This window comes from Sapajus apella, unplaced genomic scaffold (assembly GCF_009761245.1).
Source record: "Sapajus apella isolate SASKATOON/1434 unplaced genomic scaffold, GSC_monkey_1.0 scaffold26, whole genome shotgun sequence".
In the NCBI taxonomy this organism is placed as follows: domain Eukaryota; kingdom Metazoa; phylum Chordata; class Mammalia; order Primates; family Cebidae; genus Sapajus; species Sapajus apella.
The window spans coordinates 17,784,023-17,807,717 of NW_022436966.1; the positions used below are offsets into that span (position 1 = coordinate 17,784,023).

Sequence of the window (23,695 nt, forward strand, 5' to 3'; positions counted from 1 at the left end):
TTTTTTTTATTTATTTTCAGGTTTTTTTATTTTATTAAAAATAAAAAAAAAAAAGATTAAACCCCAAGAAAAGAACAAAAAAAAAAAAAAAAAAAAAAAAAAACAACACAGGAGTGAGAGTTTTTTTTGTCTTTATATAGGATGCATTCCTTTTTTATAGCAAAAATTTTAAATATTGTTTTCTTATTGTTTATGCTTAGTCTCACAAATGTCTTATGACTCTGAATTCCTGGCATTGAATTCTGGGCAGATATGGCTTTATTAAATGTGCTTCAGCTAAGTAACAATCCAACACAATTATTAATATTTTTCTCTAGAAGTAAATGAAATAGGTTTCATGAAGCAACAAAAACACTTAAAAAATGTTTTATGTGGTTAAAAGATTAATACCAAAAGGTTCACCGTGACAATAAAAAATTCTCTGCTGTATTTTTTCTTACATCTTAGTTCACCTCTCCAGAGTGATAACTTTTTAAACTTTTTAACAGCAACTTCTTCGTTATTTAGCCCCATATATAGTGATAATATGTTTATTCTGGTATTTCTTGGTTTATTCCTTTTAGACATTATCTATTGACTTCCTGATAGTGGTAGATAAGATTTTATCTTTTTTATGCTCCTGTGTTTCTTCTTACCCTGTCCTTCTAATATAGTTATCACAGGTTTATTTAAATCAGTCATCGGTATTTACATTATTATAACTATATAATATTTACCGCAAAGCCAGGTATTATTTTTCCTGAAGCTACCAATTCTCTTGATTTTCATAATTTTCTATAAATTATCCTTAAAGATTCAACTGTTTTTCATGGAGGTAGAGGTGGAGCTTAGGGCTGGCCTGCCTGCCTTCCTTTTTTTTTTTTTTTTTTTTTTTTTGCAGAGTCTTGCTCTGTCACCAGGTGGTTATACCAGAGAGTGTAATGGTATAATCACACTCACTGCAGCCTGGAACTCCTGGGCTCAAGTGATCCTCCTGCCTCATTTGTTTATTTTTATTTTTTTATTGACATGGGATTCACTATGTTGTCCAGGCTGGTCTTGGACTTCTAGGCTTAAACAGTCCTCCTACTTTGGCCTCCCAAAGTGCTGGGATTACAGGTGTGGGCTGTTGTTGCCAGCCCAGGAGCTTAGGACTTTTTTGGTAGTTTGACTTGAGCATAGTACCTTTCACATAAAGAGATCACATCCTTAGGGTGAAAGGGCCTGTTTTCCATGATCCTAACATATGTCAGTATGACCCTTACTTAAATTGGGCACACACCAAATGAGAAACCTAAGCCTTATAACGGGAAGTTTATTGCTTTCTAGATCCGTGCCAAAAGTGCTTAATGGTTATCCTGGGCTCTAAGTACAGAAAGTTTATAGCAATAGACTATGATATAATTGTCTGATGATTATAAAGAGGAACTTTTCAGTTCTGTTTTCATACTAAAAAAACTCTCGAATAGATGCAGTGTAGAATTTGCAGATAGAGGCTTGCAGAGCCTAGGTATTAAGCCTGTTCAAGAACTCCACTATTCTATTGGCTTTCCTAGAGTCAAACCAGAGCACAGAAATCCCTTCACATCCCATATACTCATTTTATGGATTTATAGACACAAAGCAGCACAGTTTTGTGAAGGGATATAGAAAATTTTTATTTCCCTGTCTTTAAGATCCCTGTTGAATGTGAGGTTAATTTTAGGTGTTGAAGTACTTTTCTGTCAAGTATTTAAATTGTGTCTTTCATTTTTCCTCAGATTTCTAAAATTTCATCTGATATCATTAGTATATAACTATATTATTCCTTCCTTTTATACCCAGAATTATTTTGTTAAAAACAGTCTTTCACAAAGTCTAAAAAAAACTTAATATAAAACATCAATTTTTTTCCAAAAAATTCTTAAAGGATTTTGATTAAACCAAAATTCTAAGTTCTGAAAACTTGCTAATTCTTCAAAGAGCTTTCTGCAAAGACTATAGAATTTCCTGACAAGTGAATAAATTTCAAGATATTATGTGAGGAATGTTAGACACAAAATTTAAGGAGAAACAGTAACACTTTATTTTAAAAAAATCACTTTAAAGGAAGCAGAAACTTGATAACATTGTGTCAGGGACAAAGATAGCATTTACATTATAAAATTTATTAAAGGAATGATACCACCATGTGTTCATTAGAATAGTATACATCTAAAGTATGGATATAATCCAAATTATGTATTTTGATAATCCAGATTAGTATAATCCAAATTGTATATTGTCATGGAGTAATGAGCCTGCACTACAAATAATATAGCTTTAAAATTTATGTCCATTTTTAAGTTCTAATAATAAAATTTTCTTAGGCTGGGCAGGGTGGCTTATGCCTGTTATCCCAGCACTTTGGGAGGCCAAAGTGGGAGGATCACTTAAGGCCAGGAGTTCGAGATGAGACTGATCTACATGGTGAAACTCCGTCTCTCCTAAAAATACAAAGATTAGCCAGGTGTGGTGGTGGACTCCTGTAATCCCAACTACTTGGGAGGCTGAGGCAGACGAATTGCTTGAACCCAGGAGGCGGAGGTGGCATTGAGTCGAGATCATGCCACAGCACTCCAGCCTGGGCAACAGAGCAAGACTCCGTCTTTAAAAATTTTTTTTTTCTTAAGTACTTATTGTTAGATTTAAATACCCAGGTTTATAATAAAATATCACCACAGTGAACTGGAGGAGAGAAGGAAATTAATCATCTTTAGTTTGATTACCCACTGTAAAAACCGAATTGGGAATATGCTCAAACAATACAGTAAAACAGTGATATATGATGTACACTTGGGTTTTAGGAAAAACATTGCTGAAACTTTTTTTTTTTTAAGTCAGTCTTTTCTTTGTTTTCTTGAATGATTCTGTAAGAGGAAAAACTAAAAGAGAGTAAAAGAGTTCTAGGATCCTAGGCAGATTGCTAGTTTGAACTTTGGTTTTCTGATTTACAGTGAAACCAGGTATCTCTAAAGTGTCTCTGGGTCTAAATGTGGTCAGTGTATAATTAGGAGACAGACATAGGTGAGAGGTATATAAGGGTTTCAAATGTAGAATAAAGAAAATAGAAATAAAAGAAGAAAGCTAGAGAGGAAAGGTATTTACTGAAAGTGATTGCAAATGAAATTTATATTACTGTAAATATAACTAAATTTTTTGTTACTGGTGTTGTTCTTACTCTGTTCTCCCAATTACAAGTATACTTTTCTCCACAATGATAGCTTGACTAGACCGAGCTTTTATGCATTAAGTGATATGGCCAGTACAGTAGGTACTCAGTGAGTATTTGTTTACTGACTAAAAAAGATACCAGACAAGAAAAAAGAAAAAAAGACAAAGATGGCAGAGTTGATGCCTAAATAAAACAGGATTTTTCCTTTAGTTTTACTGTGACTTCTTGACCGTGCTGCTGTTTGTCTTTGTTTGCCATGACATGTGATCTGACTTCTACAATATAGCCTACTTGTTTTTATAAGTCGCTAGTTCTGGTTGATGCTTTTACTTGAGAGACTCACTTTTCCATTTAAACTCTCATTTGCCTTGGGCTCTTCTGATTTTTTTACTGTTTATCTTGCAATAAGCATAAATCAGTGACAGGTCAGATTTAGCCTGCCTTACTAATATTCTTCCTTGTTCTGCAGATCCCAGACTGTACTTTAGGACTCTATTATTCAACTAATTGTTTGTTTGTTTATTTTCTTCTCTCTTTTTTTTTTTTTATTTTACTTTTAAGTCCTGGGGTACATGTGCAGATCTTGCAGGATTGTTGCCTAGGTATTGAGATACACCTTAGTGAGAGTACCTATTCCAACAGAGTACCAGGCTGCCAACTGTGTTAGTAGCTTGGAGAATGTCAGCTCATAACTCTCAGTAGAAAGCAGTGGTTTAAAAAAACACTATGCTTAGTCTTGTTTACTCTTATTTTTATTTATTCAAACAGTATTTGTGTTAGGAAATATGCTGAGTTTTAGAAATAAAAACATGAATAAGAAGATATGGTCCCCCTTGTGAAGGAACTTAGAATCTAGTGAGAAACTGGACGTCAAAAAGACCAAGTACTGGAAGACCTATGACAGTTATGTGCAAATAAAGGGGAATAGTTATACCATAGGGTGGAACTGAGAGAGTATATAGTCTAGGACTTTGAGAATGATGTAACAGTGTAACTCACTATATTAACATATTAATGGACAAGGATCAGATGGGAGTAGATGTGGGAAAAACTGGATATGCACGGTGTGCTGTGGCTTGTGCCTGAAATCCTAGCTAGCCAGAAGGCTGAGGCAGGAGGATCACTTGAGGCTAGGAGTTTGAGGCAAGCCTGAGCAACATAGAGAAGCTAAAACATTTTTTTAGGCTGAGCACGGTGGCTCATGCCTGTAATCCCGGCAATTTGGGAGGCTGAGGTGGGTGGCTCACTTGAGTTCAGGAGTTCGAGATCAGCCTGGCCAACATGGTGAAACCCCGTCTCTACTAAAAATCCAAAAATTAGCCAGGCTTGTGGCGCACATCTGTAATCTTAGTTACTCAGGAGGGTGAGGCAGAAGAATTGCTTGAGCCTAGGAGGCAGAGGTCGCGGTGAGTGGAGGTTGCACCACTGCACTCCAGCCTAGGTGACAGAATGAGACTGTATCACAAAAAACAAAACAAAACTTTTTTTTAAAAGTTAGCTGGGCATGGTGGTGCACATCTGTAGTTCCAACTACTTGGAAGACTAAGAAGGATTGCTTGAGCTTACAAGTTCAAGGCTGCACTAAGCTATGATCAAGGCACTGTTCCTCAGCCTGGGCAACAGAAGGAGACTCTGTCTTCAAAATAAATAAATAAATAAATTATAATACTGGATAAAGTTGAGCACCTATTCAGACGTTAAACAGAAATGAAAGGGAACTGAGCCTGATAGATGGTACCTATCAGAAAATTACAGTAAACATCATGCATTAATGGTGAAACATTAAATGTCATTCTGTTACATACAGAACAGTAAAATAAGGATATCTGTTGTCTCTATTTTTATTTGTTAATACAATAAGTAAAGAAATAGAAATGTAATGCAAGATTGGAAAGGTAGAAATAAACTGTCATTTACTGATGGTGTGATTTTTTTTTTTAACCTAGAAAAACCAAGAATATGGCCATGTAAACTTAAGTTTTGAAAGGTGGTTAATTAGAAATTTAGCATTCAAAAACTCTGTAGTTTCGGCTGGGCACAGCGGCTCACACCTGTAATCCCAGCACTTTGGGAGACCAAGATAGGTATATCACTTGAGGTCAGGAGGCCAAGACCGGCCTGGCCAGTATAGTGAAACCCCATCTCTACTAAAAACACATAAAAACATTAGCTGGGCATGGTGGCACATGCCTGTAGTCCCAGCTACTCTGGAGGCTGAGACATGAGAATCACCTGAACCTGGAAGGCAGAGGTTTCAGTGAGCTGAAATTATGCCACTGCATTCCAGCCTGGGCGACAGAGTGAGGCTCTGTGTCAAAAACAACAAAAAACAAAACTCTGTAGTTTTCCTGTTATACAATAGAACCAGTAGGCAATGCAATAGAAAAAAAAAATCCATTTCACAAAAACTTTCTTACCCAAGTAAGAAAAAAAATCTTCAATGTATAAGACTTTTGTGGGGAAATTATAAAATTTTACTGATGGAAATTACTTGCCAGTTTTTAATCAAATTGATATTACTGATATCAATAAATCCCAACAAGGTTTCTCATAGAACCTTATAAATATCCTAAAATGATAGAAAAGAGCACTGTGTTGATTAACGAAGACAGGGTAGATAAAACAACAAAAGAAAGGGGCTTAGTAGAACTGAGATCATAATAGTTAGGATAAACTTGAAAAAAAGCAATTTAGCCAGGGCGTCTTGCCCTAGTATATATCAAGATGTAATGAACTATAGTTGTTAAGATGGTGCTGTTGCCATGGGAATATATAGATAGACGAGTGAAACATACTAGAGAACACAGAAACAAGCCAGGCCTATATATTAATAGGATGCATTGAGAAGAACACAGCATCTCCTCTGTGTTTTTCCTGTTAAGGATATATAACCTGAACTTAATTATGAGTCAACACAGTCTTATCAGACAAACCCAGTTGAAAGTAATTCTATGAAGTAAGTGGCCTATAACCCTTCTAAAGTGTCTGGTTCATATACATCAACAAAAGACTGAGAAGCCTTCAGCCTGAAAGAGATTAAAGATTGCAGTTCAGGCTAGCAAATGCTAAGTGTTATTTTCAACTGGATCTATTTTCTGTAAAGGACATCCATTCATTATTGGGACAAGTAGGGAAACGGGAATGGATTCTTAACATTGGACTATGTAGTAATGTATGTTTAATATTGCCCCATAGATCATTTAGTCTCTGTTTATTCATTTCAACTTTTTTTCTTCTCTCCATGCTTCTTTGGATTGTTTTTATTGTAATGTCTTCAAATTCACTAATTGTTTGCTATACAGTGTCTAATTCATTGTTAAGCTTGTGCAGTGAATTTTTCATTTCAGGGAGTTGTATTTTGCAGCTTTAGAAGTCCCATTTGAGTTTTGAAAATATAATTTACATTTCTTTCTACTTAATGTTCACGTTTTTCTTTAAATCTTTTAGTAGGTTTATAATAGCTGTTTTAAAGTCCTTGTCTGTTATTTCCATGATCTTTTTCATTTCTTGGTCTGTTTCTGTTTACTGTTTCCATTTTCTTTCCTGGTTATGGATCACATTTTTCTGATCTTTTGAGTCTATTAATTTTTTATTGTATGGAGGACATTGTAATGATTACATTTTGGAGTATCTGGACTTTGTCCTTTTAGAATGACAAACTTTGTTTTGGCAGTTTGTCAAGTTACTTGCAATCAGTGTGATCCTTTCAAGGCTTGTTTTGTTGGTGGTGGGGTTCTTGAATAGCTTTTACTCGGCTACTGATTTAGTCCTCCTAAGACCCATGACTCTTCTGCAGTCTCTGCTGTATGTTCTGGATGTTCATTAAGGTCTCTACTCTACTCTGCTTGCCGGAACTCAAATTTCTCTCTGTACATTGTGAGCTTTGAGAATTGTTTAGCTTACAGCTTTCTTGTATTTAATCTCTGCTTAGTCTTGTGGAGTTTTAGGGTATGCATGCACAATTTAATATTCAGCCAAAATCTTGTTGTTTTTTTGTTTTGTTTTCGAGATAGGGTCTCACTATATTGCCCAGGCTGGTCTTGAATTCTTGGCCTCAGGCATTCCTCCTGCTTTAGCTTCCCAAAGTGCTGAGATTATAGGCATGAACCACCACATCCATGCGTGTGCAAAGCCAAAGGCAAAATCTTAAAGGCAGCTTTTTGGAGCGCTTTGTTAGTGTAGCTTCCTTTTCTCTGGTATTCTTTTCTGAATGTGTCAGTCAGTTCAGCATCCATGAACTCCAGCATTATCTCCTCAAGTTCAACAAGACTTGGGCTACCCATTTTCCTGTACCTTATTCTGGAAAGCACCTCACTGCCTTACTAGAGAGAATCCAGTCTTGCAGACCTGCTGTTCAGTCAGAAAACAGTATTTTCATGTTTTGTCCAGTTTTCTAGTTTTTTTAATGGTGAGAATGCATCTTCCCCCATTTTGTAATAGCTACTTCTTCCTACTTATTAATAGCTTAGTTTGATTGCATTGTTTTCTCAACTAGTCCCTTGAGCAATCTCAGTGTAAATGGTTGAATTGATCCAAGGTTGGGGATTAAGAATGTGGGGGTGTGGTCAAAGGACAAAAGATCAAGATATTGGGAGTGGCGGCAAACAAATAGTTGAAGCAGTGGTTCTCAGTATGGATGGAGGATCCTTTTGAGGGTCCCTAGGGTCTTCCCACTACTAACTACATGTGAGGATGAAATGTCTTCATATACTTGAACCAAAATACTAAACAATGGATTAAATGCAGAAGCAAAGAATCTGTTTTGTAAAAGTTAAACTACACATTAAAGAGATGCAGAAATAGTAAAGCAATACCACTCAGTTTTCTAAGTTCTTTTTGTTTGGTTTTTGTTAGCCTGTAATGGTTTTATTATTTTGTTACAGTGAGTTAATAAATAAATAACTTTGAAATTTTCTGTATTTCTTTTTTTTTTTCTTTTCGAGACGGATTGTCCCCCTGTACCCCATGCTGGAGTGCAGTGGTTCGATCTTAGCTGACTGCAACCTCCGCCTCCTGGGTTCCAGCGTTTCTCCTGCCTCAGCCTCCAAAATAGCTGTGGCAGGGACTACAGGCGCCTGCCACCACACCCAGCTAATTTTTGTATTTTTAGTAGAGACAGGGTTTCGTCATGTTGGCCAGGACTGTCTTGAACTCCTGACTTCAGGCGATCTATCCACTTCAGCCTCCCAAAGCACTGGGTTACAGGCATGAGCCACCATGCCCTACCTCCATCTTTATTTCTGACACAGTAAATATTAAATATAGCCCACAAAATCAAAAATTGTTTGGAGTTATCAATTAAGATTACAAAGGGGTCTTGAGACTTAAAAGTTTGAGAATTGCTGAAATAAAGCACCATAGAGTCTAATCTGTTTAGGGAAGGAACTGAAGGGGTTAGGAGTGTAATGGACTGTGTAAAAAGAAAACAGATTAAAGAATGAGGTGTTTCTATTCAGTTTGTATTTTGGGTGGGTGTCAATTTCTTGACTTTTCTCCATCCTTGTGTGGAGGTGCCACAATTTCCCATTCTTAACTAGGGATGGCTTGACTATTTTTCTTCTGCATTTTCTGCTGCCTCAGGATTATTGAGCCCTTAGTGTTCGTTGAATCTGTAACTTTACCCAAGATAAAAATACTAACCTGTGTCATCCACTTTATTCTTGAATTTCTCTGGGACATTGCCTTTTCAAATGTAATCCCTACTACTCAGTGAGGAGAAATGACATTTATTGGTTATTAGCCCATATTTTAAATTGATTTTTTTGTGTGATAGAACTGTATATTCAAAGGAAATAGGAAGTTATTCATCCCAGGAGTGTGGAGTGGCTAAATGAGAATGAAAGGCAATATCTGACTTATGTTCGAAATTAATTTTGTTCTTGCTTTAGGAGTATCAGTTGCATTTATATTAATTAGAAGTATGGAATACATGTCAAAGTAATAATCTGCCCTTTTGGACCATCTCTGTTAATGCAGATGAGCACACAATTTATTTAAGTAAAAAAGTATTATATGATTAATTTTGATTATGTATAGGTTGATAATAGTGTTTTATGTAATTTTAAAGTATTTTTTAATTTCTTACAGTAATCCTAAATTGGAGAGTCAGAGAGTAAACAAAAAAGTCAATAATGATGCCTCCCTTAGAATGCATAATCTATCCATTTTGGTGAGACAGATAAAATTTTACTACCAGGTAAGTGCCCTTTTTAAAAATCTGGGGTTTTAATACTACTTACATTTTTGTATTATTTAATATCATCTAACAAATATTTAAGTGTTTATTGTATGCCAGATTCTGATCTATTTACTAACATTAGAGTAGGAAATAAGATAGTTTATTTCTTATGAATGTTAAAGGCTTAAGTAAGCACTTAATAATTTTCTAATATTACAGATTATTACTGTATTTTATCTGTTTTAAAAGTCAGTTCCCAGTTTCCTGAGAACCTGCATAGTGTAATATTTTGTTGTTAGCTTTCTTGAATTGTGCCTTTGAAAAGTGTATTTCCATTTTTTGGAAAATATCTAAATTGGATGCATATTTTAGTTTTTAAATATGAACATTGTTGAGGCTTTCAGTATACCTCTAAGAATTGCTATATCTGTATTGCATAAATTTTGGTATGATGTGTTTTAAAAGATGATTATTTCTGCACATTTTCTTATTTCTGCTATGATTTATTTCACTTATAAGTTACTTAGAAGTATACTTTTAAATTTTTGAGCATGGTATTTTTCAGGTAACCTTTTGGTGGTTTTCTTTTGGTCAAAGAATGTGGTTTGTATTATACTGATTCTTTGATATTTGATAAGAATTACTTAGCTTGGTCTAGTATGTTGTTGTCAGTTTTCTTTAAAGTTCTGTGTGTGCTTGAAAAAGATACGTATTCTCTAATTGTTTGGGTGCAGAGTTATAGCAACCTTGTTTGTTAATTGTATTGTTCAAATCTTTTATAGCCTTATTGATTTGTCTTTTGAGCCATTAGTTACTGAGAAAGAGGATTTGAACTGTGCCATATAATGATGAATTTATCAAATTTTATTTTATAGACTTTGAAACTGTTACTAGGTGCAAATGAATTTAAAATTGCCTGTAATCCCAGCACTTTGGGAGGCCAAGGCAAGCATATCACAAGGTCAAGAGATCGAGACCATCCTGGCCAACATGGTGAAACCCCGTCTCTACTAAAAATACAAAAATTAGCTGGGCGTGATAGCACACACCTATAGCCCCAGCTACTCAGGAGGCTGACGCAGGTGAATCGCTTGAACCTGGGAGGAAGAGATTGCAGTGAGCTAAGATTGCACTTCTGTACTCCAGACTGGTGACAGCGCAGGACTCCGTCCCACCCCTCCCCTCAAAAAAATTGTTAAATCTTCCTGAAGAATTTGATTATTTATCAGCAATTGTTTCTTTTCCTATTTTTTTTCTTTTTTTGAGATGGGAGCCTCATTCTGTCACCCAGGCTGGATTGCAATAGTGTGATCTCATCTCACTGCAACCTTCACCTCCTGAGTCCAAGTGATTTTCCTGCCTCAGACTCCTGAGTAGCTGGGACTATATGCAAGCACCACCACGTCCAGCTAATTTTTATGTTTTCAGTAGAGATGGGGTTTCACCATGTTGCCCAGGCTGGTCTCAAATTCCTGACCTCAGGTGATCCACCTCCCTTAGCCTCCCATAGTGCTGGGATTATAGGCATGAGCCACTGTGCCCGGTCTATCAATAATTATTTCTACATGTTTTTCCTTTCTACTGGCTTAAAATTTTTTTACTCTTCCTATTTTTACAGAGGTGACTTTTGAAATTATACATTTTATACCGAAACATAGGAAAGGCCAAAATTAATATCTTTACCCTTTTGTGGAATAGTGCTATGACTTTATAATGTTTTAATTCTGGTCATTCTCTTTTATGACTTTTAAGATCTTCTTGTCTTGTATTTTAGGGCTTTTTCTTTACACATTAAATATTGAGAAGTACTGTTAAATAAAAAACAGTTTCTTTATTATTATTTTTTTGAGATGGAGTCTCGCTGTGTTGGCCAGGCTGGAGGCAGTGGCACGATCTCAGCTCACTGTAACTTCCGTCTCCTGGGTTCCACCAATTATCCTGTCTCAGCCTCCTAAGTAGCTGGGATTACAGGTGCCCACTACCACACTTGGCCAATTTTTTTGTATTTTTAGTAGAGGCTGGGTTTCACCATGTTGGCCAGGCTGGTCTCGAACTCCTAATCTGGTATGATCCACTCGCTTCAGTCTCCCAAACTGCTAGGATTACAAGTGTGAGCCACTGTGCCCAGCCCTGTTTCTTTAGATCAAGCTGCATGTTTTTCTTTGAGAATATTTGTCTGAAAATGCCTTTATTTCACTCGTTTTTGAAAGATAGTTTTTTGTTTGTTTATTTTTAAAATAGAGATAGAAGGCTGGGCGCAGTGGCTCACGCCTGTAATCCCAGTACTTTGGGAGGCCAAGGTATGCAGATATAAATTTTAAAAAATTGAATAAATAAAATAGTGACAGAGTCTCACCATGTTGCCTAGGCTGGTCTTGAACCTGGGATTGCAGGCATGTGCCACCATGCCCAGCTAAGCTGTTTTTTTTCTCTGCAAGCTGCTTTTAGTATTTACTCTTCTAATATTTTCTCTTTTCTATTCTACCAATCCTATATAGTTCACATATTTCTATTGATACATATTAGACTTTGTTATTCTTTTTCTTGCTTATTAAACTTTTATTTATTAAGCTTGTGCTGCATTCCAAGTGTTGTTTTCAGAACTCTCTAATTTACTAATTTGCTCCTTATTTGTGTCAAATCTTCTGTTTAACACGTTGATGATATCTTTCATTTCTGGAAGTTTTATTTGGTTCTTTTTACATTGCCTTTTCATTTTGTCCATTAATCATTTTCTTAACTCTTTCCTTTATTTCTTCAGATATTTAAATTTTCTCTATTTTAGATTTCATATCTGATAATTCAAAAATCTGAAATATGTGCAGATCTGAATCTGTTCTTTGTTTTCTGCTTTCTGTTTCTTGTTGTGGTGATAGTAGTGGTGGCCGTGGCAGGGGTGGCAGTGATGTGTGTGTTTTAATTGTGAGCTCATATTTTGGGGCGGGACTTTGTGGGAATTCTTTGTGTTCAAGTCATGGATTCCTCTCCTTTTGTGCAACCAACCCTGAACCACCTTTATTTTAAGCAAGTTTGGCCGGATGCAGTGGCTCTTGCCTGTAATTCCAGCACTTTGGGAGGCCAGGATGGGTGGATTACTTGAGGTCTGGAGTTCCAAACCAGCCTGACCAACATGGTGAAACCCTGCCTCTACTAAAAATACAAAAATAAAATGAGCTGGATATGGTAGTGCATGTCTGTAGCCCCAGCAACTTGGGAGGCTGAGGCACAAGAATTGCTTGAACCTGGGAGTTAGAAGGTAGTGAGCAGAGATCATGCAACTACACTTCAGCCTGAGCGACAGAGCGAGACTCTGTCTAAAAATATGTATATATTTAAGCAAGTTTATGTGAAATATGTATATATATATATATATATATATATATTTAAGCAAGTTTATATAGAAGCAATATTGTTGAGTGTAGAAAATTAGAAAAACGATAATACAGTTTCAATGCCAAGAAATTACCACTGTTATCACCCAAATATATATACTTCTGGATTTTTTTTTCTTTTTTGAGACAGAGTCTCACTTTGTCATCCAGGCTGGAGTGCAGTGGTGCAGTCTCGGCTCACTGCAACATCTGCCTCCACCTAGATTTTGTTTTTCTTTATGCGTTTATAAATTATGTATTTATTTGTTTACATTTTTTATTGATTGATTGAAACAAGGTCTCACTTTGTTGCCTAGGCTAAGATGCAGTGGTGCAGTCACAGCTCGTTGTAGCCCAAGATCTCCTGGGCTCAGGCGGTCATCCCACCTCAGGCTCTCAAGTAGCTGGGACTACATGTGTGTGTCACTATGCTGTATTTATTTATTTTTTGAGATGGGGTCCGGTATTGTTGCTCATGTTGGAGTGCAGTAACACAGTCATAGCTCATAGCTCACTGCACTCTTGAACACAATTATGTTCACACCAACCACTATTTTAAATTGTCTTCAGAAATGGGTCAGACATTTTATATATATAGTTAATTGGCTTACTGAAATAATTTTTTATTCTCTTTATATTAGAGAGGGTCTGGTTTAATATATGACACATTGCAAGTTAATACGTCCAAATCAATGGAGTTCTCATCAGCGCTTATATTATTTTCTCTTAGAAAATTTAGATTTTGGGGGAAAGGCTGTATAGAACTGTTAAATTTTTTTGTATGTCATATGCCCCTGAGAAGATGTATTTAAGGTTAAATATTTTAGTACCTTTTTTTTTTTTTCTTTTTTTAAGACAAAGCCTCGCTCTGTCACCCAGGCTGGAGTGCAGTAGCGCTATCTTTACTCCCTGCAGCCTCTGCCTCCCGGGTTCAAGCGATTCTTCTGCCTCTGGCTTCTGACTATCTGGGATTACTGGCACCTGCCACCATGCCTGGCTAATTTTTTTGTATTTTTAGTAGAGATGGGGTTTTGCCATGTTGGCCAGGCTGCTCTTGAACTCCTCAACGTAGATGATCCTCCCACCTCAGCCTCCGAAAATGCTGGGATTATAGATGTGAGCCACTGTGCCTGACCATTTTAGTACATTTTGATTGTTCTGACTCATAAAGGGGAAGGTGAATTTGGGTAAGTTAAAATTCAAAAGTGTATCTTTGAAAAAAAATTTTTTTATAGGTTGGTAGGCATCAAGGTCATCTTGTAAAGACGATTCTCAGGGAGAAAAGCAAATTGACAGAATACCCTCAAATGATTGTTGGGGGACGATTATTTCATTTTATCTTTTCAGTAATGATAGGTAAATTTAAAGGTCAGTGCGCTTTTTTTTTTTTCATTTTTATGATTTAGAATCTGTAAAAGCTCAGTACAAATTCTAATGTTCACATTTTCCCTCTCCATTTCTTGAATGCCAAACATTCTACCTGGTACTGGGGCTGCTTTGGTGCATAGGACATACCATGTCCCTATTTTCATGGAACTATGGTACTAGTAGAGGAATAATAGGCAAGTAAAAAACTAAATAATTTCTGTTGTGATAAGTAATGTAAGACCAATGAAGTAGTAATATGAGAGGTCATGAGAGAGATAAGTGATAACATTAGATTATCAGAAAGTTTACCAAACATATACTTCATTATGGTTAAGTGGCAGTTCAGATCTTTTCAAATAATCACTTGATCCATAGCAAAAAAGAAAAAAAATATATCTGGCTGGGCAAGGTGGCCTATGCCTGTAATCCCAGCACTTTGGGAGGCAGAGGCAGGAGATCGTTTGAGTCCAGGAGTTCAAGACTGGCTTTGGCAACATAGTGAGACCTTGTCTCTACAAAAAAAATAATAAAAACAAATGAGGCAGGTGGATCGCTTGAGCCTGGGAGGTTGAGGCTGCAATGAGCTGTGTTGGAACCACTGCACTTCCGCCTGGTGACTAGAATAAGAACCTGTCTCAAAAACAAAAAAACAAACAAACAAAAAACAACTGCAGTGACAGTCCTTATAATTTTGCTTCAAGGCAAGGAATCTAAAAATTCAAATGAAGTGGCCAGGCACAGTGGCTCAGCCTTGTTGTAATCCCAGCATTTTGGGAGGCCGAGGTGGGTGGATCACAAGGTTAAGAATTCAAGACTCACCTGGCTAAGTTGGTGAAACCCTGTCTCTACTAAAAATACCAAAAAAATTTAGCTGGGCATGGTGGTAGGCGCCTGTAATCCCAGCTACTTGGGAGGCTAAGGCAGAGAATTACTTGCACCTGGGAGGCAGAGGTTACGGTGAGCTGATATCGAGCCACTGCACTTCAGCCTGGGTGACAAAGCAAGACTCTGTCTCAAAAAAAAAAAAAAAAAAAAAAAAAAAAAAAAAAAAACTGAAGTGGAAATCTGTTCCTTTAAGTCCATTTAGCTGTTACACACATAGCTATAGCATATTCTTTCTTAAGATAACTTGATTTTAACTAGAACACTAATTCATTAAATATCCAAACTCCATATCATTCATGGAGTAAGTGATTTTAGCAATTTTTGATATTTGTTATTCTAACATGACGCATATATCAAGTAAGTACTTTTCTTTAAATGCAGTCATATTTTGGCAATAGTTTTTTAAAGAGCTAATACGCCAAGGAAATTTTTGAAACTTTCTTGGATGTATCCATAAAGAATTATAGATAAGAGGTGAATTCTAATTAGCATCTGGTGTCATGCCACCCTCTGACCATCGGTAAGTGCTCTTAGTGGATCTAGAATTAGAAATTTTAAAAAAGCAGTACGAGTTAATTTTTCAGTTATTTTTCAAGGTTATTTGCTTTATTATCATAGTACCAAGTTAAATAAAGGATTCAAAAAGAGTTGAATACTTTCAAAAACATTCCTCAGTAACTAGTTGTATCTGAACATGTCAGTTTATAAAGAATCTGTCATAGTTATTCCTTAATATTGCAAAGATTCAGTAATTATCACATGGCATCTATCTATCCTGTAGTCTAATTCATCCCAGACCCTTTGCGTATCATCAGTGTCAGTGGTTGTAATGACAGACACAATGTATTTCTTCATTTCTTCAGGGAAGAGGTGGTATAAACAGAAGGTGCATACTTTATGTATTACCTAAATTGAAGAATTTGAAAGCATTCAGTTCTTTCTGAATCACCTTATACCTTCAGAATCTACATACCTTCTTACCACTAAACTTTTACTGAAGTTAAACATCTATTATAGAAGAGAGAAATAATGGTTCACTGAGGAGGAACTGGCTTTCATGAAATGATCATTAAATAGCATTTTTAATAAAGCAGTTAGGTTTTTAAATTTTAATATCAATTGACATTTTAAAAATATAGCTCTCTCATTATATTAAAAATATGGCCAGGTGCAGTGGCTCATGCCTGTAATTCCAACACTTTGGGAGGTCGAGGTGGGTGGATCACTTGAGGTCAGGAGTTCAAGACCAGCCTGGGCAACATGGTGAAACCCTGTATCTACTAAAAATACAAAATTTAGCCAGGCATGGTGGTGGACACCTGTGGTCACAGTTACTCAGGAGGCTGAGGCAGGAGAATGGCTTGAATCTGGGAGGCGGAGGTTGCAGTGAGTTGAGATCACACCATTTCACTCCAGCCTGGGTGACAGAGTGAGACTCCATCTCAAGAAAATTTTAAAAAAACATATATATATATGTATATGTGTGTGTATATATATATATATGTATATGTATATATGTGTGTATATATACATATGTGTACAGTGACAGTACTCATAAATTTGTATGATATATTTTTAGTTTCCTCAGCAAGAACTAACAGGAACAAAAAGCACACATGCTCCAACTTTTATTGAGGAATGTTTCTTAATTTTGCTTGATTTTTATTGAGGATGTTTCTTATATTTCTAGCACCTAAAACTTCAGATTTCCAAATAATAAATATTAGACCATTTTGACTTGGATGCTTTAATTTGGAGATATCTGATATTTTAAAAACTTTATTATTGTTTGTGTGTGTGTAGAGACGAAGGTCTCACTATGTTGCCCAGCCTGGTCTCAAGTGATCCTCCTACCCTGGCCTTCCAAAGTGTTAGGATTACAGGTGTGAGCCACTGTACCCAGCCTGATGTATTATTAACTTAAGCCTATCTGGTATTATAATTTAAGACCATATATAACTTTTTTCATATATGTTTGTTTTAATTGCAGTATAGCACACCTACAGAAGAATGTACAAATCATAAGTTACAGCTTGATGAATAATTGCCTAGTTAGCATTATCCATATAACAAGTATTGGATATCTTTTCACAGGAGACTTTGCAGCAATTAATCATGATGTCGTTGCCAAATGTCTTAATCATTGGCAAAAATCCCTTTTCTGGTAAGTATTAAAATTAACGTAATGTGATAGTAATGTCTAATCTTGGTGTAATACTGTGGTGTTTATTTTTTACTAAAAGCTTGCTTGTTTACATTAACTCACTAGATTTTTTTTTACAACTGTAGAAGTTGGAGGTCATGTTCCATTTTATAGAAAGAGACAAGCTTAGGATGTTTTTAAGTTGTAGGTAAGCCCAGAGATAAATTTTACATTAAATTCAGTGTTTTTTCTACTATACCAAACAGATACTTTTCTGTGATGATTTTTAGTGTCTCATTATAGAGAAGTATAGAAGATGATATAGTTATAAACTTAAAGGAATATTACCTTAGAAAAGAAATGATTTTGAAATAATTTCCGGATTTCTATTCATATAGTATCTAACATTGCCAAAATTGTTGAATCTTAAGTTTTTCTGATTGATATAATTTACTTATTTATTTACTTATTTATTTTGGAGATGCAGTTTTGCTCTTGTTGCCCAGGCTAGAGTGCAATGGTAGGATCTCGGCTCACTGCAATCTCCGCCTCCTAGGTTCCAGTGATTCTCCTGCCTCAGCCTCCCGAGTAGCCGGAACTGCAGGCATGGCCACCACGCCCAGCTAATTTCTGTATTTTTAGTAGAGACAGGTTTTTACCATGTTGGCCAGACTGGTCTTGAACTCCTGACCTGAAGTGATGTTCCTGCCTCGGTCTCCCAAAGTGCTGGGATTACAGGCATGAGCCACCACACCTGGTCTGATGTGTTTTAGTTTATATTAAACTTCTTCTGAATGGAAAGAAAAGAGGCAATTTCCTTCTTTTTTATTTTTCTTTCTTTCTTTTCTTTTTTTTTTTTTTTTTTTTTTTTTGAGACAAGAGTCTCGCTCTGTTGCCCAGGCTGGAATGCAGTGGCATGATCTCCACTCACTGCAGTCTTCCTCTCCCGGATTCCAGCAATTCTCCTGCCTCAGCCTCCTGAGTAGCCACGACTACAGCCACGTGCCACCACACCTGCCTAATTTTTGTATTTTTAATAGTGACAGGGTTTCACCATGTTGGCCAGGATGGTCTCGATCTCCTGACCTCGTGATCTGCCTGCCTTGGCCTCCCAAAGTGCTAGGATTACAGGTCTGAGCCACCACACCCAGCCGAGGCAGTTTCTTAGATCATTTAAATTTTTTCTTCAAAATATTCTGCCCTTTACCAGATTTTAAGTGTAATATTTTAGAATTGTAATTTTTGAACAGTTGGGGAAATTAACAGCTACCTAACAGTTTCATCAGTGGACTTATCTTTACAGGTTATCCAAATTAAGTGTGTTTTCTTCAGCTCATACCCCCTCTCAGTCAAAACAAAACCAAATAAAAACTTAAATCCAGTAGCTATTTTTATAGAGGAAACTATTAATTAGATGGGGTGAATTAAGAGCTTAGATAGTTTTTAGAGATACTCTGGGATTTGATTATATAAATTTAAAAATGAAAAAAAAAAAAAAACCTCATATAGGATGGAGTTGTTTTCCATCCTACATGCATTTGGTAAGTACCTACCAAGTTACAGGGACCAGGAGTGGAAATAGTCTATGTTCTGAAGGCTCTTCTGGTTTGGTGAGGGATACACAGATTATGCAGAAATTATGTAAAAGTTAGCATGAAGTAAAAATATGTTCCAGATGTTCTGGCATATAAAATATGGAGCCATTAATTATTCTTAAAGTTGGCATATAAGTGAGGGTTGGGGACCATTGATGATTGGGTCAGGGAGGACTACACAGAGATGATAAGAACTGTGCCTAGGATTGTGATTAGCAAGCAGTTCACTAGGGGGATGAGGAGGTTGGGGAAGGAGGACAGGCAGAGGGAGCAGTGTTAGTTAAGGCAGAGGAGTGTGTATGTATGCATACTTGAGAGGAATGGTGATTAATGTGGCTCAGTGTAGCTAGAAAGTGGGTTGTTTCATCAAGAGTAGAAGGAAATGTCTGATAAGAAGATTGGGACTTTTTCATAGACAGATTTGCCTAGTAGTAAAAACCTGGCCCAAAGAAGTGATTTTTTTTTCCAGCTGAATATTTTAAGAAAATCTTAATTGAATGCTTTTGGATAGGGAATATTCTCTCCATTTATGTTATAGAGTGTTAGCTTTTACCTGGCTTGTTATATACATTTATTTGAACAGCCTCACTGTAATAGACATTTAAGATTCTGATCTTCATGAACATGCACAGTGGAAAATGATTTAAATTTGATAGGAAGATGAATCATAAGATCTGTGTTTTAAGTAAGAAAACGCTAATAGGCCTAAAAGGAGCCAGACCTATTAGGAGCCATTTTGGCTGCTTTTGTGGCATGTCCCTATATCAACCTGATTTGATAGGTTCTTGATTTGTTAGTCTGGTATAGTACAATCATTTATGGAAAAGGAGTAGATTCATAGTTAGCATACTTATTGCACAGAGCCTTGAAACCTCTTTATCCACTAGCCCTTCAAAATTGATACGATATCCTTGCCCATTTCTTCTGCTGTTACCACCTTGTACATGCATAGAGCTGGTGTTTTGAATTTTCCACTATATGTGCTTAGACTGAATCCTTCAGTCAAGTTACTATGCATAAATACCTCTAGAAATGATTCTCCAAATATAAGAGAGCTGAAAATACAGCAAAATGTTGTCTTTAATAAATTGTTTCTATTTTAGAACAAGGCACAGAAGAAGTTAAAAAACTGCTTTTACTTTTATTGGGTTGTGCAGTTCAGGTAAGTTAAAATACTTTTTCATATTTTCCCTTTAACAACCTCTTTATATATTTTTATTAGGCTCTAGCTTCTGAAACACTTACGGATGGACCATTGGTTTTCAAAGTCCTTGTTAGGAAATTTTCAATAACTATATAACCTCCTAACAAAATTATATTGAAGAAAAGCACTTACTTTATTTCAGAATTTAGTTATATTATCATAGTCATATCATTTAAAATATTTAATTACTCTTTTCCTTATTCTGAGGCTTATCATGACCCTAAGTTTTTGAGTTTTTTTCCAGAGGTGCCGTTAGAAACCTCTCCCAAAACATTCTTATGATTTATGTTGTACTTGTGTGTGTTTTAGGAGAAGGGAGGGAAGAAAAGAAAGGAAGGGAGGAGGCAGAATTTATTTAAAAGGAAAAGTAAAAAAGGAGGCACAATTTGTGAAAAGGGTTTTAGGAGTCTTGGTTATTATTATATTGCTCTTTGATCAATAATTATAATGATAGCTATGATTGTTGAATGCTTTCTTTGTGTCAGATATTATGCCTTACGTAGATTTTCTCATAATATCTTTTTTCAGGTAAGGAGTTTGGGTAGGGTAGTATTTAAGTTATTATCCAAATTAGGACACTTGTGAAAGTCAAAGAAGGTACTGTTAATAATTATAGTGGGCTGAGCATGGTGGCTTATGCCTGTTATCCCAGCACTTTGAGTGGTTAAGATGCGAGGATCACTTGAGGCCAGGAGTTTGAGACCAGTTTGGGCAACACAATGAAATCCCATTTCTGTTTTAAGTACATGTAATAATTATGGTGGAATGGCATGTGTAAACTGGGACTGTCTCAGGCAAACCAGGATGACCGTTCTAAGTTTAAATTTAGGTCATATTGCTAGTAGGCCAAAGAACTGAGATTCAACTCTGGTCGGACTTCAGAATCTATTATACTGTGTTGATTTTTCATTTCAGCCATTTTTGGATAAATTATTACAGTGTTATTTTAAACTGTCTCACTTCTTTGTAGAATGATGTTATAAACAAATAAATAATATGATTACTAGTAATTTTTTTACATACATATAACAGAAATTATATATCCCAGAGAATATTGGCTTTTAGAGCTGACTGCTTAGGAGCTATAATCTTATATAATATATGTTATTAAAATTTCATGCTGTGTAATGTACAAGTGTTTACTTAACAATTGAATAAATATTAAGTTGAATATGGTGTTTGTAGTCTTCTAATTAGGTTATCAGATCCTGAGTTAGAAACACAGCTCTTATTTACAGCCTTTATGTACTACATTTGCTTTAAAAAATGTCCTGTGTTGGTGAATGTTGCATAAATTTAGATAGCAACAGCATAAATTTGTTTTTTATTGCTGGTTATTGCTTGGTAGTTATTGCTGGGTTACCCAAATTGACAGTAGGAATGGAGCAGAACCAAGGACCTTTTTTTGAGACAGTCTTTCTTTGTCACTTAGGCAGGAGTGCAGTGGTGTGATCACGACTCTCACTGCAACCTCAACCTCCAGGATTCAAGTGATCTCCCCATTTCAGTCTCCCAAGTAGCTGGAACTACAGGCATGTGCCACCATGCCTGGCTGTGTTGTTGTTGTTGTTGTTGTTGTTGTTGTTTTTAAGAAATGGAGTCTCACTGTGTTACCCAGGCTGGTCTCAAACTCTTGACCTAAGTGATCTTTCTGCCTTGGCCTCCCAAAGTACTGAGGTTATAGGCATGAGCCACCCCTACCTGGCCCCATAGGTTAAATTTATCTGAGAATAAAGAAAGACTAAATTTTTTTTTTTTGAGATGGAATTTTGTTCTTTATGCCCAGGCTGGAGTGCAGTGGTGTGATCTTGGCTCACTGTAACCTCTGCCTTCTGGGTTCAAGTTATTCTTCTGCCTCAGCCTCCCAAGCAGCTGGGATTACAGGCACGTGTAACCACACCTGGTTAATTTTTTATTTTTAGTAGAGACAGGGTTTCACCATGTTGGCCAGGCTGGTCTCGAACTCCTGACCTCAGGTGATCCACCCACCTTGGCCTCCCAAAGTGTTGGGATTACAGGCATGAGCCATCATGCCCAGCCTAATTTTTTCATATTTAGAGAGAATAAGTTTTATCAACTGTAGACCGAAGACTCAAGGAGACTGTCATTCTAACCTATGTCAACATCATTCAAGGTTTTTGTAGAAATGAGGAGATAGAAAGGTTGTCAGACCTTAGTCTTTGATGTGATATGAGCTTGTCAAGAAACTTGGAGACCTTCTTTATACATATTGTATGTCCATGTAGTCATAGCAGAATTATACTTTTATTTGAGAGCCCTTAAGACTTGCATCTATTGTGGTGCTAGAACGACAGATCTACCAATAAAGGAGGAAATATCAAATTTTGAAAAATGTTGGTACCATTCGGTACTTTTAAAATGTTAGTGACCTAGTTTTTTTTTAATGCTTCCTATATATCAGGTGCTATAGTAAAGGATAGGGACAGGGATTTTAGAAAAAAGAGGTAAATCTCAAGGAGTTTAAATTTTAGAGGAAAGAGAGTAAACAGTTTAAGGTGATAATTACCATAATGTAATATGCATTGGTGTATAAAAATGTTTTCTTAAGTTTGCTCGTAGTATTAAGAAAGGCCTCTGACAAGGTAATATTTGAAATAAGAGCAAAGATGTTGAAAAAACAGCCGATTCAGGGAACATAAAGTGTGGTTAGGCCGGGAGCAGTGGCAGGTGGATCACTTGAGATCAGGAATTCAAGACTAGCCTGGCCACATGATGAAACGTTGTCTCTACTAAAAGAAAAATACAAAAAAATTAGCCTGGCATAGTGGCTTATGCTTGTAGTCTCAGCCACACAGGAGGCTGAGGCAGGAGAATCGCTTGAACCTGGGAGATGGAGGTTGCAGTGAGCCAAGATGGCTCCACTGCACCTCAGCCTGGGGGACAGCAAGACTTATTCTCAAAAAAAAAAAAAAAAGTGTGGTTGAAAAGTAGCATTCATGGAGAAGAATGGCAGGAGATTAGACTAGTGAGTTTATATGAATTGAGTTATGAAAGACTGGATTTGCCACTTTAAGATAGAGTTCAGATTTCAGGCTGGATGCAGTGGCTCATGCCTGTAAACCCAGCACTTGGGAGGCTGAAGCGGGTGGATTACCTGAGGTCAGGAGTTCCAGATCAGCCTGGCTAACATGGCGAAACTCTGTCTCTACTAATATCATAAAAATTAGCCAGGTGTGGTGGCGCATGCCTGTAATCCCTGCTACTCGGGAGGCTGAGGCTCGAGAATCACTTGAACCCGGGAGGCGGAGGTTGCAGTGAGCCGAAATCGTGCCCTTGCACTCCAGCCTGGGTGACAGAGCAAGACGCCATCTCAAAAAAAAAAAAAAAAAACAACTGTCAGCCTTCAGCTGTGACCATATAAACAATTAGAAATCTTTGTTGATGGTTAATAGCCAGAATGTGCTTCAGGACAAGAAACTATTGAGGAAGCCAATCAGCCAACAAGTATTGTTGGAATACTTCGTAAAATGTCCTCTCTATTACAGAACATGTGTTCGTCTTGTAGTGAAGAGATTAAAATTCTAACAATTAGTATAATATGTAAATAGCATGTTTCCCCACATCTACATCAATCAATTTTATCTGTTATAATTGTTATTTGTAGGTAGAATTAGCAAGATAAAGTTGCTGACATGATTCTAGAGTTTAGGAAATCAGCGGGCCACAGATTTCAAGAGATACTATATTCATGAAAAGAAATAGGGGCTGGGTGCAGTGGATCATGTCTGTAATTCCAGCACTATGAGAGGTCAGGCAGG

At 36.5% G+C, this 23,695-nt stretch overlaps 1 protein-coding gene across 8 annotated transcripts in view; it reads left to right on the top strand.

Moving 5' to 3' along the window:
- CCDC88A (coiled-coil domain containing 88A) overlaps positions 1 to 23,695 on the top strand; it is a 124,624-nt gene that overhangs the window by 21,541 nt on the left and 79,388 nt on the right. For all 8 annotated transcript variants that reach the window (XM_032292094.1, XM_032292095.1, XM_032292099.1 and 5 more), the window contains exons 3-5: positions 9,260 to 9,368; positions 17,069 to 17,138; positions 19,816 to 19,874. In XM_032292094.1, the coding sequence (XP_032147985.1) occupies positions 9,260 to 9,368; positions 17,069 to 17,138; positions 19,816 to 19,874 (238 nt within the window). The remainder of the gene's footprint in view (positions 1 to 9,259; positions 9,369 to 17,068; positions 17,139 to 19,815; positions 19,875 to 23,695) is intronic.